At 33.4% G+C, this 16,795-nt stretch overlaps 2 protein-coding genes and 1 long non-coding RNA gene across 4 annotated transcripts in view; all 3 read left to right on the top strand.

The window, feature by feature from the left end:
- The window catches only part of LOC126630928 (phospholipase SGR2-like), a 44,413-nt gene extending 42,679 nt beyond the window's left edge, over positions 1 to 1,734 (top strand). The window contains exon 22 of the mRNA XM_050301074.1: positions 1,545 to 1,734. Coding sequence (XP_050157031.1) covers positions 1,545 to 1,558 — 14 coding nt within the window. The 3' untranslated portion in view covers positions 1,559 to 1,734. The remainder of the gene's footprint in view (positions 1 to 1,544) is intronic.
- The window catches only part of LOC126630930 (wall-associated receptor kinase 2-like), a 30,581-nt gene that overhangs the window by 4,967 nt on the left and 8,819 nt on the right, over positions 1 to 16,795 (top strand). The gene's annotated exons all lie outside the window — the stretch shown is intronic.
- LOC126630933 (uncharacterized) lies at positions 14,712 to 15,399 on the top strand. Its single transcript, XR_007626156.1, has 2 exons — positions 14,712 to 14,929; positions 15,036 to 15,399. It is a non-coding gene; the product is annotated as an uncharacterized LOC126630933 (long non-coding RNA).

Here is a 16,795-nt window from a genome sequence, read left to right as displayed (position 1 = left end):
ATCTTCGTAACGTCTACCAGAAACGTCGTCTCCGCCACCATGGCCAAGACCGAGGCCAGTAAGATCTTCCTGACGCTCTGCGATCTTCGCTTGGTTTCATCGTCAAGAGTAAAAGCCTTAGAAATTGAATCACTCCATGCATCCTTTCCCAAACCAAAATTTCCATAAAATCTCATTTCGGTGAAGATTTAATAAACATTTGTCCAATGGTTAAAATAGCATGATTATCTGTTCCTTCAACCAAGCATCAACAAAACCAAGACACCATCGACCAGACAGAGAGTGAGAATTTCAGATTGGGCAACATGCTTGAACCACCCATGCACAATGGAATTTGAAGCTCCAATTCAAAAGATCCAAAAAACCCAACTCCACCAACCAACACAAACACAGAGAAGAGAAATACATATTAGTGGAAGAGTTATAGTGCCCACGATAAAAAAATAAACTGCAGCAATCACCATACAAATTTTATACATTCTTAAAGCATTAGGATTTCTTTAATGATATTGACATCAAAGAATAAATTTTTAATAAAAGTGGCCCTCTGTAGTGATCTCGCTTTTTTGTTTTAGTTATATAGTAGAAGAATCAGAAACAACCCAAGAAAAGGAAGAGAAATCATACGGTTCTCTTATGATGGAAAGAGTAACAGGAAGTGAAGAAGGCCGGATTGATCATGTGCTTCAAGTGCGTAGATATTCCCACCGCCTCATTCAGTCTACAACTCTACATAGACATACAAACACAGACACACACAAGAATTCATACTCGTTCTTGTGCATCCATTGAGTCTCATTGATTTTTCTTTTCAGAAATATGCCTTCCATTTGATTGCCTTATAGCTTTGTTGCTTTTCTTTATCTCAGTTAGGCATAACAATTACTTCCCTTATGTCATCAGTACCAGCTTATTTCTTTGATCCCTCAATGAGTCTTTGGTGATCATGCAGGATAAGACATTTTAACATCCGTATCTTGCTGCAATTGGAGCACATACGTACGTATTCACTTCGAATGTTTCCTCGTACATGCAATTGGAGATTGCTATCAATCTTTCTTTTTTATCAAGTGAACTGCTGTATACTGTTGATGCATGTTTTCATGTATCCCCCAAGCCATATTTGTTTATTTCCTTGCTGGGATTTTTTTTTGGCAATTGTTGAACGGCCATATTAAGTTCAGCTCTTGTTGCCTTTATCTTTTACTCGAATGTTCCTCGTATTCTTTTAAAAACGTATCTGTTCCTCATTTAATGGGTGAGTCTTGGTGTGCAGAAACTATTGGAGGGATTATGATACTGCCCTTTTCATATTGAAACACGTGTACCGAGGAATTCACGATGAAATCTTACATGAAGAATCTAGCAGGCGAAACTCAAAAACTGAGAGTGGTTTCACAGGTTGGTCTGATCAAAGAGAGACGGCAGAGGAGGAGCGTCCCTTGACATTCTCTGAAAGTACGGTCATAAATTTCTCAACGAAAGCTAACAAGTTTCCGTACAACTCCTGGGTTATAACACAGCTTCCTTATTTGTGGTTGCAGGAAGACGACGCTAGATTAGGTGGTAGCAGCAGGGATTAAAACCATTTGGAGTTATATAACCGTAGCCTTTCTTTCTTCGACCAATGTCTTCACAGCGGGATGTCCAATCTGTTCCAGCTTCCATAAGACGGTGGTAGATTGGAACTACTTCAAAAACCTCAAGTTACGATATGAAGGATACTGTACTGGTAGCTTAGCTAGCTCCCTCCTTTAGTTAGTTGGCGGGCGCCGGAGCGGAAGGTAATTGCTGGTGTTAACGCGTAGGTGCACATACTAGATCTCTTCTTTTATGGTTATCTGTGTAAATATGTGCGGTCTTATATGCTGAATGAAATTAGTTATAGATTATCAGAGTCGAGAATGTCTGTAGAATACTTAAGTCGAGAATTATAAGTAGAAAGAATTTAATTCATTGGATAGTTAATTTAATCTCTCTTTATTCTGGCACATAAATGAAGGGATTGAAGAGATTATGTCAGATCATGTTCACCAAGAAATAGACCCGAAATTTTATCGTGGTCCATTTGAGGTTGTTCCTTTTAATCGTAATGAAAGACGTTTTCTTGTCTCTCGTTTATTTTCCGAACAAATCGAAGAACCTAATGAATCGAATTCATCATTGACTAACATATACTTTTTTCATTTGTCTATCATCTGATCCACAATAATTATCTATTCTTGCATTGCTTCTACTTGTGCTATTGCTGCAGAACTTCTCTTTCTAAAATCTCTCTTCCCACTGAAATGCTGCTCCTTGTAGTCCAATTACGTTCGACATTTCATCCATATATAGTAGGAAGCACAGTTAGTAAGATACGGAGCGAATATAATATGTGAAAAATACGTACATGTATTATCCGGTAACTCGGCTAAAAAATAATCTGAAAACTTGGTCATTTTTTATATTTTAATATTTATTTAGTTTTTAATTATTTTTCTTAAAAATATGTTAAAAATACATCTTGAATACATGAATTTTATGTGTATTATTATTGACCAGAGATAGTATCAAGGGCTAAATATTTTGACATTCCTTTTGACATAAATGATGGTTCTAATTAAGCTACTTAGTACTACAGTCTATGGTATTCTTTTTCACTTATAAGTAAGAGGTCTTAGATTCAACTCTCGCCAAATGCGAATTTAAACCAAATTATGTTAGCTCGTTGTGAGGCTAAGCCACCATCCCCTCCCCTTATCATTGGTTCAAAATGAAGTGGACTATAATTAATATAATAAATAAACAAATAAAGATTAAAACTTAAAATGAATAAAACTGTTTTTATTTTCAAGGTAGATAAATAGTATTGTACAGCCGTGTTAAGATGTATTCACTGCATCGAAGACAAAGATGAATTTCGTGAACAACATGTATTGCAGACCTTTTTGTTGTTGTTGCAAAGTTGCAAACCTAAATGGCAAATGAGGAAGATGGAGGCTAGATCTATTTTAACTTCACAAAATTTCTTTATCAAAATATTTTTATTTGAAATTTAATTTATTTCCATGTCATTGCCACATCATTTAGTAATCATCTTAACTTTTAATTAGAAGCGTTAAATATAAATAGATCCATTAAATATAAATAGATCCAAGAGATTACAAAAAGTGTAAAAATATTTGTCACTTGATCTTATCTCTATTGACAAATGTGTTAAAATAATTTTTTTTTTTGTTAAAAAAAGGTAAAAAGTATGCATGCACGTGTGCTATACATTAGAGGTTTTTTTTTAAAATGTGTAATTTTATGAATGACTAAAATGTGTACAAAAAATTGAAGTGTTTTAAAATACGCTAGTACCTATATTATATAGGGAGCTTTAATGAAAAAAGTTTGGGCTAAGTTTATGTTAATAAAACACCATCCTATAACTTTAGTTAATGGAAATGGTTTAAACTTTAATAAAAATGACAAAAGTTTAATATAATAAAAAAATAAAATACAAAAAGGTAATAAAAAGCTGCTCGCAAGATTCGCGTGTTAGTTACACATTACTTCCAAAACCGAGCGGTACTACACTATTTCTGAAATTTAGCACTATTTTTGAAACTTAATATTATTTCTGAAAACTGAACACTAATTAATTCTGAAACTAAACACGAGTATTACATTATTTCTGAAATTGAACACGGGGTATTACACTAATTTCGAAATTGAACACATACAATATTTTTGAAATTGTAATATAGGTTTTCATGCACTGACTATTTTTGAAACTGCATACGGGTTTCGCTCTATAATAGAATTATCTTAAAACTATCAAGCATCACATTGATTTATCGCACAGAATAACCGCCCCATAGAATTATCTTCAAACTCGTGATTATTTTTTTTTTTCTTTTTCAGTATGAACTTAAGATCTATTAGCCTATTAAATCAATTTATACCCAAGTTATCAACAAGGGATGTGGATAATTCATCAATAAGATCATATAGGGTCAAATATAACGAGAACTTGGGCATTGAAACTCTATATGCAGTTGGCGATTGCACTGAATGTCATCAAGTATATGAAGGGATAAATGTGTGTTTGATTCTACATATCAATATATCAGCAGAAGTTTTTTTTTTTCATTAAAAATTCAAATTTGACCTATTGATGACTTGTGTCATATTTTTTCTAACAACTTTTGGGGAAATGTACTCTTGCAGTCAAAAGCATGGCTGTGTGGAAAATGAAGGGGAAGTAATGGCACGAACGTATGGATGGACAAAATAAATACATGTTGATGATTGAAAAAGCACAGTTGAGGTTTTAATTGTTTTCTTTTTTCATGACTTCAAATGAATTTGATCTCACATATATTGGGTATTATATTTCTTAATTGTAATGCATTATGTTGTTGAAGAAGTACGTATAATGCAAATTGTGAATTTGACAAACTAAAGCGTTCGAAAATTAAAAAAAGACTTCAGCAACCATTTGAGTACATGATTGGTCTGCAACTTTTTCAATTATATTATGTTGTAAGCCTTCCATGTAGTGTTAAGATGAAAAAATGATCAAGAGGCGTTGGCATTCAATTTAAAGCTTTCCTCAACATGACAGCTGTAGGTAATTCTGATTCCCTATAATATTGTCGTGTTTTTGGCTGAAAGCTTGCAAGTATCCCTAAAATTGATTCAGTTGGTTTCTTTTGAACCACAATGCAAGACTTCTCATGACCTTATTTTATGCAGAAGTTTATTTGATAGTAGGTGGGATCTTAGATAGGATAAAAATGTCAAAGTAATATGCAAGGAGATGTCAGATTAATTCAAAAGTTGTTTGCATCTCTTTAATTTAATAAGAGGTGTGCCTTTATTATGTAAATGTGCAATTGTTATTAGATTGAATCATAATACAGTAGTTTAATAAATTTTGAATTGAATCATATTAGAGTAGTTTAATAAATTTCATATTTTACAAAAAGTAAAAATCAGTATAAGAAAGAAAACAACCAACACAATACGTCTTAAGGGACAGCATCTCACATATGCGTTAATTATAAATCAAGGTCATAATAATCATTGTAACTCAATTGTAGAGATAAGAAATAGGGTATATTACCAAAAAACTACCTCAATTATGAGTCGAACCACAATATCATACCTCATGTTTGAAAAATTACAATCTCATACCTCATCTAACGAATTCGTTTCAATGTCATACCTCCGTCAGTTTTTCTGTTAAATGCTGATGTGGCTCAAGATGGGCCCCACACTTTAGTCCAAATGCATTAAAAATTAATTAAATATTAAAAAAAATTAAATCATAATTTATTTAAATATTTTTATTAAAAAAAGTGGGACCTATCCCTACAAACTCATTATCCTCACCAAATTAATATTTGTAACCAAACACCCCCATAGTTGAGATAATTTTTTGTAATTTACTTTAAAAAATATCATAAGGAGATAATTGAAAAAAGAAAATAATAACTGTTATGATGTGCGCATACGTGCAATTTATAAAATAATCACTTAAAAAATATAAAAATTATATAAAGCAACACATTTTTGGGACTCGCAATGCCCATGATGCAAACATGTTTCTCGCATGCATGTGAGTGCGTGTGGAAAAATTAGTAATTAATTAAATCCAATTAGCTACGTTCGGAGATCCTTCAATCAAGTGAAAACAACTACTAGACTAAAGACTTAATAAATGTGACGGTTTGAATAGGCCTGGCAAACGGGTCGTGTCAGTCGTGTTCGTGTCGTTTTCGTGTAACACCTGTTATCTTAACGGGTCGTGTCGTGTCACACCTGTTATCTTAACGGGTCCTTAACAGGTCGTGTCACTTTACCCAATGGGTAAAGTGACCCAACCCGTTATGACCTGTTATGACCCGTTAAGAAAAATATATTTTTTTTCTTAAATTTGCACATACCGCACATTGCCACATAAATATTACTACAAAACATTAAAACACATTTGTCGTTTAAGTACTACATCTACACTCGAAAATAAGAGCCTAATAAAAAAATAATACATACACTACTAATCTATTACAAATTTTAAATGTGCAAGGATATGCAAAATGAAACAGTTTTTGTTTTCAAGGTTGTGAAATCTTTCTCAAAAGTTTAAACCTCAATTTACAAAATCCTCGATTTACATCGATCATCATAAAATTGCATTGGAACTTTGGCTTGATCTATTGCCTTCAAGAGTTATGTTGATGATGTTTTCAGTAAGGTTTTCCACGTCATAACTATCTTCTGCATAAACTAAGCATAGAAAAACCAAACATTAAAAATCATTCAAATTATGAGAAGTTTACCAAAATAATTATGAAAAAAAATAAAACAATAGTACTATACCATACTTTTATTAAGTATAAACATAAGATTTTGTGGTATCCACTAATGTAAATATTTTAAATTGAAGATCGAATTCAATCATTGTATTCATATAAGGTCAAGGAGTGTAGTAATAAAAAATCATCAAAATCGGAGTTAAATTAACCGTTAAATCGTGATTTTTCGTTTATAACCGTCGAAAAGTTTTGTCCCGTTACGTGCTCTCTGAATGTTTGTTTTTTGCAATTTTTGGCGTATGCGATCTCGAAATATATGCAAACATGTTTGATGGTTGGATCATTGAAACTAGTTTCGTAGAATGAGTATCCCATCAAAACAATAGATTCACTAATACTTAAGAGTTTATTCATACTTTTATTAAGTATAACATAAGATTTTGTGGTTTCCACTAGTGTAAATATTTTAAATTGAAGATCGAATTCAATCATTGTATTCATATAGGGTCAAGGAGTGTATTTGTAAAAAATCATCAAAATCGGAGTTAAAATGACCGTTAAATCGTGATTTTTCGTTTAGAACCGTCGAAATGTTTTGTCCCGTTACTTGATCTCTGAATGTTTGTTTTTTGCAATTTTTGGCGTATGCAATCTCAAAGTATATATAAACATGTTTGACGGTTGGATCATTGAAACTAGTTTCGTAGAATGAGTATCCCATCAAAACAATAGATTCACTAATACTTAATAGTTTATTCATACTTTTATTAAGTATAATATAAGATTTTGTGGTATCCACTAGTGTAAATATTTTAAATTGAAGATCGAATTCAATCATTGTATTCATATAGGGTCAAGAAGTGTGGTTGTAAAAAATCATCAAAATCGGAGTTAAAATGACCGTTAAATCGTGATTTTTCGTTTATAACCGTCGAAAAGTTTTGTCCCGTTACTTGATCTCTGAATGTTTGTTTTTTGTAATTTTTGACGTATGCGATCTTGAAGTATATACAAACATGTTTGACGGTTGGATCTTTGAAACTAGTTTCGTAGAATGAGTATCTCATCAAAACAATAGATTCACTAATACGTAATAGTTTATTCATACTTTTATTAAGTACAATATAAGATTTTGTGATTTTTCTTTTTATAACCGTCGAAAAGTTTTGTCCCGTTAATTGATCTCTTAATGTTTGTTTTTTGTAATTTTTGACGTATGCGATCTCGAAGTATATACAAACATGTTTGACGGTTGAATCATTGAAACTAGTTTCGTAGAATGAGTATCCCATCAAAACAATAGATTCACTAATACTTAATAGTTTATTCATACTTTTATTAAGTATAACATAAGATTTTGTGGTATCCACTAGTGTAAATATTTTAAATTGAAGATCGAATTCAATCATTGTATTCATATAAGGTCAAGGAGTGTAGTTGTAAAAAATCATCAAAATCGGAGTTAAATTAACCGTTAAATCGTGATTTTTCGTTTATAACCGTCGAAAAGTTTTGTCCCGTTACTTGCTCTCTGAATGGTTTTTTTTTTTGCAATTTTTGGCGTATGAGATCTCGAAATATATACAAACATGTTTGACGGTTGGATCATTGAAACTAGTTTCATAGAATGAGTATCCCATTAAAACAATAGATTCACTAATACTTAAGAGTTTATTCATACTTTTATTAAGTATAACATAAGATTTTGTGGTATCCACTAGTGTAAATATTTTAAATTGAAGATCGAATTCAATCATTGTATTCATATAAGGTCAAGGAGTGTAGTTGTAAAAAATCATCAAAATCGGAGTTAAATTAACCGTTAAATCGTGATTTTTCGTTTATAACCGTCGAAAAGTTTTGTCCCGTTACTTGCTCTCTGAATGTTTTTTTTTTGCAATTTTTGGCGTATGCGATCTCGAAATATATAAAAACATGTTTGACGGTTGGATCATTGAAAATAGTTTTGTAGAATGAGTATCCCATCAAAACAATAGATTCACTAATACTTAAGAGTTTATTCATACTTTTATTAAGTATAACATAAGATTTTGTGGTATCCACTAGTGTAAATATTTTAAATTGAAGATCGAATTTAATCATTGTATTCATATAGGGTCAAGGAGTGTGGTTGATGTGAGAATTTCTTGACACACAAATTAAACCCTCTTTTTATCAAATGTAGTAAAGTATGTAAGTAGGGTATCGTTCTAGGCCGGGGATTAGGAGGGATTGCTAATCTATTCTAAATTAATTTAAAAATATTAAATAAGACTCAAGGACATAAAATTAGGCTAAAAACTCTAATAACTCGAAACACACTTAAAATGACTCAAAATAATGAAAACAATTAAATTAAACACTAGGAACTGAAATGGACGGAAATTAAATTAAAAGACTAACAATAAAGAAAACTAACTAAATAATATAATTTAATAATGGATGGGTGTTTGGTTTTGATGAAAAGTAAATTAAACTTAATTAAATTACAGAATTGACAAAAACATAAAATTAAGGTAAAATGATAAATGACGGACTAGCTAGAGGGTTCTTCTCCACACATGACACATATGCAACCTAAATTGATTTTCAGTTGTTCTTTCAATAAATTGTGAATCTCAATACTCCAGATTAACCGTGAACAGCACTTTTTTAATCTTCAAGTTTTCCTTAAGTTATTGAATTGGACGGAAAAACGCATACAACAATTCAAAACATTCTTCAAAAGTCCCCTACGTGAAAAGCACAATAGCGATACAATCAAAGATCATTAAACTTTGTGAAAACTATAAGCATTGACGAGGCATTCGTAACTATGAAAAGCATGATACTCTTGCCAAGAATTTACTTAACGTGATTGTGACTAGCAACCTTTACTACTTGTGAAAATAAGTTCATAACGATTAGGTGAAATTCACTTATATTCTAGCATCAAATTCATGCATGTAAATTAAGCGTGCACTCTCAACCAACATACACAAATCAGTTTTTATACGAACGGATAAGTAAATTGAAATCACAACTTATGAAATCACAACCGAAGGTAATCAATTCATATTACAAATATATTCATGGTTTCGAATTAACCTCTAGCCAAAATAAAATTAATTACACATTATTAAAACAAAAATAAAATAGGAGTTTGGAAAGATTAAACCGAAAGAAAGGATCTGCTGCTTGGACTCTGAACTGCATGGACTCTGAACTGCATTTTCATGCTGACCTCCTGTCCTCCTCGCCACTGACTTCCCTTCCTCAAGCTGCCCAATGGCAGCACTCTCCTCTCGGTCCTCTTCCTGCGTCTCTGCGAGCTGCCCAAAGGGCAGCTCCCTTCTCTCGCTCCCCAGATCGCCTTATCTTTCCGTCTCCCCCAAGACCGCCAAGGCAGCTATAAGCTGCTTCTTATTTCCTTTTTTTTATTTTCTGTCAGTGCCCTTCTTTGTTTATTCATTTTTTTCTTTCTTTATTCCTCCATCATCCTTATTATTATGCCGTGTCCTGCTTTCCGTCCCCTTTCTTTTATATATTTCCTACCCACTGACTTCCTGCTGCTTTATTCCTCCACCAGCCTTTTGCACCGCCCAAAGCCTTATTGCCACACGTTGCAAGCTGTCAAAATCCCTCCTAGCCGTTGCAAGTGCATTACCAGCTGCTTTTCCACCTTGCAAGTTGTTGCAAACTTTAATTCTCCTTTTGCATGTTCTGTTATAAGTGGTCCGATAATTGAGTATAGAGAAATTCCATCTGCCAATTTCTGATCAGAATCCCCAACCTAAAGCACATGCCAGCTCTCAATTAGCAAATATGATCAGATGAATATGTCGATCCCATAAGCCATCTTTAGACTAGTAATTGTTATGCGACAAAAGGTTATTAGGATTGATTGGGGAATTGAGATAAGATCTATGATATGCGACAAAAGGTTATTAATATTAGTAATCCATACAGAATTAAGTTCACAAGTGACTCAACTCAAAGGTGAAAACACAAGGTTTTGGGCAACACAGGGCCTTAACATTTCTGTTTGAACCAACACTACCCACGAAAATAACGTAAATAGATCTCATTTGTGCTATTTTATTTTCTTTGCATAACAAATCCTATAAACACAAAAATAACGTAAATAGCTCAAAAATATAAGGAAATAACTAAGAAAAGACGGGTAAATTTGAAGTAAAAATATATATAAATATGATCCGATCAAATACCCCCACACTTAACTTTTGCTAGTCCTCGAGCAAAACAAAGACAACTAGAACAAGAAGTAACAAGAAAAACATTAGCTTCCCTCTATGTGACCCTCATAGAATTTCATTCGAGAAAACAAATCATCAAGAACCATAGCTAGCATCAAGGAACTAATCCAAGTTCATCTTCCTTATTCAAATATTAGCAGTAATCCTTGAAATCATCCTTGAAGTGTAGTGTGTGAGATAGCCATGCTAATGCAATTTCAAGTTTTTATTTTTAAAATCATCATATGCAAACTAGTGACCTTCTCACGAGATATGCACTCAATCACACATGTGTTTAGTTTTAATGTGTTTCGCTCAAAGAATCAAATGTGAAATTTCTACCATAAGCTTGCATAAAGATCACTTCTCCACAGTCATAATTGCAAAACTTAAATTAAGAGGACTTTTATTGGATGTAATGAGGCTTATGGATATGGTTATTGAAACGAAAGAATAGGAAAACACAAGTTCCAAGCTACATTGCAAGTAATTATTTTCTTTAGATTTATAAGAACTCAAGCTCTCCAACGATTCTTCTTAAACCTCCAACCACACCCTTAAACTGAAAATTAAACAACTTTTCATTTTCTTTGTATACAATCTTTCTTTTTTTTTTCTTTTTTTTTTTTTTTTTACAAACATGAAATACCCCCACACTTATTCTTTTGCCAAACACCTTCAAAGTACTTCACAAACGTTTCTCATAAAACAATCTCACATTGCTCACTAGCTTGCTTGGAAAGGGTAAGGAAAAATGTTTCAGGTATAAGGGTAGACATATCTGGTGATAAGAAATAAAAGGCTCAACATACATGGCTCAAATTGGCAATCTAATGATATCATTTTTCTTTGGGAAACATGGTTATTTGGGCCATAGTGGTAAACCTAATGCCTCTATCATTTCCAAGTTCATGCAATCAATGACAAACATTTCGAAAGATCGTTACGCAAGTTCTAGAGATGTATCTCACATAAGTTCATCACACATGAAAGAATAGGAGTGTATGAAAAATGCACACACTTTCAATAGGCTCAAAAGCTCACATAGGAATTATATATGGTCACTAAATTCACATATGAAGCTTTAATTCATACTTTAGTTTCACATCAACAAGGCTATGTGCATTTGGTTTTTCAAAGATGGTCAAACATGTACAAAACTAACAAGAGAATTAGGAATTTCACAAAATACATGTTAACTAAGTTCTTGATGATCATGGTTCAAATTTGATCCAATTATATCATTGGGTAGGGAAACTAACAAAAAATCTAATTCAAAACAATAAGGGAAACAAGACAATATTTTTGGATTTTTTTAAATTTTCCGATTTTTTTTTTTTTTTTTTTTTTTTTTTAAGAAAACAAAAACTAACAACACAGAAACAAAATGAAATTCTAGAGATTTCTACCCCCACACTTAAACTTGACATTGTCCCCAATGTCAGAAAACACTATAATGCAAATAAAAAATAAAAAATAAAATAAATAATAAGAAACAAAATAAAACAAGTGGACTGAAAACTTCCCTAATTTGCAGTAAAATCAAGCGATGACCCCCAAGCTAAAATTCTGCAATCAGCTTCAAGGGTGGAAAGAACCAAAAGTTCCTGCAAAGAAAAGAAATAATTCAGTTAAGTAACGCAAGAAAATTAATTAAAAAAAAATTGCAAACGAAAAATTGAAAATTACGATAAAAGATAATGAATAAAACTAATAAGTAATCATTGGTCGTGCTTGTTGACTTTCCACAGCTTTCCTCTTGAACAGGGTGACACTTAGCTTTTCACTTGCAAGTGATGATTTTATGCTATTGTACTGCAAGGCTTTGCTCTTTGGGAATGTTGCAGTTCCTTATTTGTTCTCCAAGCAGATGTGGCAGCTTCTCTTGTTCTTCATCTCAGACTCCTTCCGCTGGGATGATTGCGCAAGCTGCATTCTTCTCTGCTTGTTTCCTCTGCATGGCGGGCATGCACGAGGTAGAGGTATTGGTCTGTTTCTTTCTTCAATCTTTCCAAGTGCCCACCTCTTGCTCTCTTTCTCCTTGTCCCTAGCTGAGGATGAATCAGCACGTTGTCTCCACATGCTTCGAGGTATCATCTTCACTTCCCTTATACGTAAGAGACGAAGAGGAAACACAAGATGATGAGTACTCGAGAGCAAGTGCTGGCTGGAGAAAGGACAGGGAGAAAGCATGATATGAGATACTCTTGCTTTCAACCTTCATGATATGAAATACTTTTGCTTTGAATGGGTTGTTCGCAGGAGTATCCCAAGGAATGAGGAACACAGAGTAACTTAGGAGGATTCTTTGGGAATGCATTTTCGGAGATGAAGAAGTGTTGAGAGGGTGTGCTGAGAGAGTGTGCTTTTGCTGTGGAAGGCGAAGGTAGATACTTATGGGACTTCTCTTCACAACCGGAACTGTTCTCTCACTTAGTGTCGGCAGCCGGTGGATGGGTGAAGAATACAAATTACGCGCTTTCTGACAAAGTTGCCCATAATTTCCGCAAAGCTGCCAGTTGCATGTGACAAGTGCTGACTAGGCTGAGAGAGACAGATGGTTGGAATCGGCACTTCGACAGACTGCCCGTGATTTTTGCAGAGCTAAGTTTACGTGTGACGGGTGACAACACGTCTGGACGAATTGATCTTGCGAAATCCGGGGTTCGGCTCGTGGTTTCTGAGCAAGCCCAACTTTTAAGAAATGAACGCCTCTTTTGAGAAAAGAATCCGGCTTTTGAGAACGGAAACTCCTCTTTTGAGAAAAGAATCCGGCTTTTGAGAAAAGAGCCCCGACTCTTCGATTTGCGAGAGGACGCTTCTCTGAGGAGCGCCTCTTTGATTTCTTCTTTTTATAGAGGCGTTAATTTTGTTCCACAACACACTTGAGCTCCCTCTTGTAAACACTCCCTTCTTGCACTTGTTTAATCTTGATCATTCCGACTCTCTTCTTTCTTCACCACCTCTTAAAAATGTCTGGCCCTTTTGATCGTCGTTTTGACTTGAACATTGGTGAAGAGGCAGCTCCGCCTTCACCAGACAACATATGGCGGCCAACCTTCATATCCCCTACCGGTCCTCTTACCGTGGGGGATTCGGTGATAAAAAATGACATGACCGCTGCGGTGGTGGCCCGAAACCTTGTCACTCCCAGAGATAACAGACTGCTCGCTAGACGGTCCGATGAATTGGCGGTTAAGGAGTCTCTGGCTCTTAGCGTGCAGTGTGCGGGTTCTGTATCCAACATGGCCCAACGCCTATATGCTCGAACCCGTCACGTTGAATCGTTGGTGGCTGAAATACAGAGTCTTAAGTTTACCGGCTCAACCCGGCTTACTCTTATTCACTCTCAGCCCGACTTACTCTTATTTACTAATTAATTTTACACTCAATGCGATCCCGACATGTTCTTATTTACTAAATAATTTTCCAGCATGCATGTTTATTAGGCACTCATCGACTCATATTCCTCAAAGGTACTAAGCTTAAATGTGTCTTTATTGCATAATTTGTGGTTGATAATAAATGGGATTTTGTTGAAATGTGTGATTTGATCGAAATGCAGTTTTGATTTTCCACTCTTTTCATTTTTTTTTCCTTGCAGATTCGTGAAAAGGATTGGGAGTACAAAGTGAATCTTTTCCGTAAGTTTTCGATTTTTTTATGTTGGCTTTGTAGTTTGTCACTGATTTTTTTCTTTTTTTTTTCCTTGCAGATTCGTGAAAAGGATTGGTAGTACAAAGTGAAGCTTTTCCATAAGTTTTCGTTTTTTTTATGTTGGCTTTGTAGTTTGTCACTGATTTTGGTATTTTAGATTTCTTTTTGGGGAATTTAAAGTTACCCAGAAACTCCAATTGCATAATTTGTGGTTGATAATAAATGGGATTTTGTTGAAATGTGTGATTTGATTGAAATGTGTGATTTATATCATCAGACTATGAAATTTTACTAAATTATGTTTCAAGCTATGGAATTTACTTAACTGTGTGTTTTACTACTATGTTTACAGACTATATACGAGCAGGAAATGGAAATCGAAGGGTTGAATGAAAATTCTTGCGGATGACTTCAAAGGTATAATAGTGAAATTAATAGTGAAATTTAAAAAAAATGCATAAATAATTTAGAAACTGCACATAAAAAAAAAATTACCTGCTGCTCCTAGGTATTCCTCCCAATTTAATAGGGTGGTATATGCCGTTGAAGGCATCACCTTTTTATGCCTACTGTCTTATCTAATTTGTGCAAGCATCATTTTTTATTGTTCAATTTCAATGCTATGTTTTCATATTTTTCTTCAATTTTACCTTTATTAAGAATCATCAAATTGAAATTTCAGTATTAAGATCTTCATAGGCTTTCAGCATATCAAGTATGGAGAGAATTGATAGAAGCGATATGTCAGAGGTTGTTACCTTATCTGCATTATTCCTCTTCTGTAGAGATGCTTTATTTTTTCTTCTTTTTAAAAATAAAAATAAAATTCATTCTCTTTGGCAATTTCTCCATGTAGGTCGGCAATCATGAAGTTCACTTTGGACAAACATATGTTAACAATTCTCAACAATCAGACCAAAGGTATTGTAGGAGCAATCAACAAAGGCAAAGACGACAATCTATGAATTCATCACAGCGGGCTCGAATTTCAATACAACGGCGTGCCAATTATCAAACTCGATTGAACTCGGTAAATATAGTACAAAATCAAGCGGAAGTAAACCAAGAGGACATAGGACCAACATCGGCGGGTAACTATGAATATTTTTTTTTGGTCTCTATTAATTAAATATTTGTAAATCCATATATTGTATGAATATGTTTTTACGAATTATTAAGACACATCTATTAAGATTGAATGGAATAGTGATTTTACATTATCATTGCCTTTTTGTACTATCAATGCAAATATCCATTTAATAATTATGTGATGTCTATAACAATTTCAACATTTGGATTGTATATATCTACCCTACTGACCAACGTTTTAACAAGTACTCCAAACAAAAAATAAATAAATAAATAAAAAAATTAAGGAAAAAAATTAAAAAATAAAAAATAAAGGAAAGGAATATGTCTGGAACGATAGGTGATACAAAATTTTATGAAAACTTGGAATAACAATTCAACTATAACAGTCAAAAGAAAATTGTAAAAATAACATCACATAAAGATATAGTATATCTATACTAAAAGGCAAAAATTGTGAACTTAAAAAAACTTCATGATACGATCAACCAAAATTTATAATCCACTATTAAAGGGCAAAAATTTAAGGAAATGATAATGGATATAGATATAGAATATCGATCTAGCAACATAATTAAAAAAAAAATGAAAAGTTCTATCAAAATTAGTGGAGTGAACCTCCATTTTTATTGTTTTTCCGTTTTTTTTTAACCCCAAAACATTAAGGTAGTAGAAACCATTTCTTTGTCCTCCTCTCCAAACGTGTCATTATGTGGTAAATCAAGTCTGCTGTAAACTAATTTTATTTTACCACTGTTATAATATTTACTCTTTAATAAACTAAGTCTACCGTAAACTATTTGTTTCCAATCAAACGAAAAAAAAAAGAAAAAAAACCGTAATGTATACCACTGATTCAATTACAAAAACAAAAGGCAAAAAAAAAAAAGTTTGTAGGTACTTAAATAATATTCTATGCTTACAAATATTTTTCGTACACCATTACGTTTCTTGGTTTAGAGCAACAAAATGCATATGTGACTGATGAGAGACAAAGCCAACGAAAGCAATGGCGGGATCAACAACGTATGAGGCGGAATTCAATGAGTTCAAGGCAAAGATATGATTACTTAGCATGGCGACGATCCAATTATCATGTTCAACAAATTCAACGCTCAAACATAATGTTATTTGGTGGCGATACCGATCAAGTTCAACACCCTAACATAGTGCGATTCGATGAAGGCAGTAGCAATCATGTTGAACAACTCAACATAGTGCCATTTGGAGAAGGCAGTAGCAATCAAGTTCCAAGAACAATGCGCTTAACTCATATAAGGCAAATTGCCCGATCGAATAGGACACGCTTGCCTCAGGATGGACTTATTCAAAGTTTTACTAATAATGGTAATTGCACAAACTACCATAGTACAACTTTGAAAAAGATAAACATCAATATCATCATTACTGTAAACACCACTTATTACCTTACTTCCATTTCATTTGATTATAACAGAAAATACAACAGCGCAATCATTCCATTCGAATATTCCAATGAATCATTCTTATCCACCCATCATCAATGAA

Source organism: Malus sylvestris, chromosome 8, assembly GCF_916048215.2.
Source record: "Malus sylvestris chromosome 8, drMalSylv7.2, whole genome shotgun sequence".
Lineage (NCBI taxonomy): Eukaryota > Viridiplantae > Streptophyta > Magnoliopsida > Rosales > Rosaceae > Malus > Malus sylvestris.
Note: the sequence above shows the minus strand (reverse complement) of the source record. Positions and strands in the feature narration are given on the sequence as shown.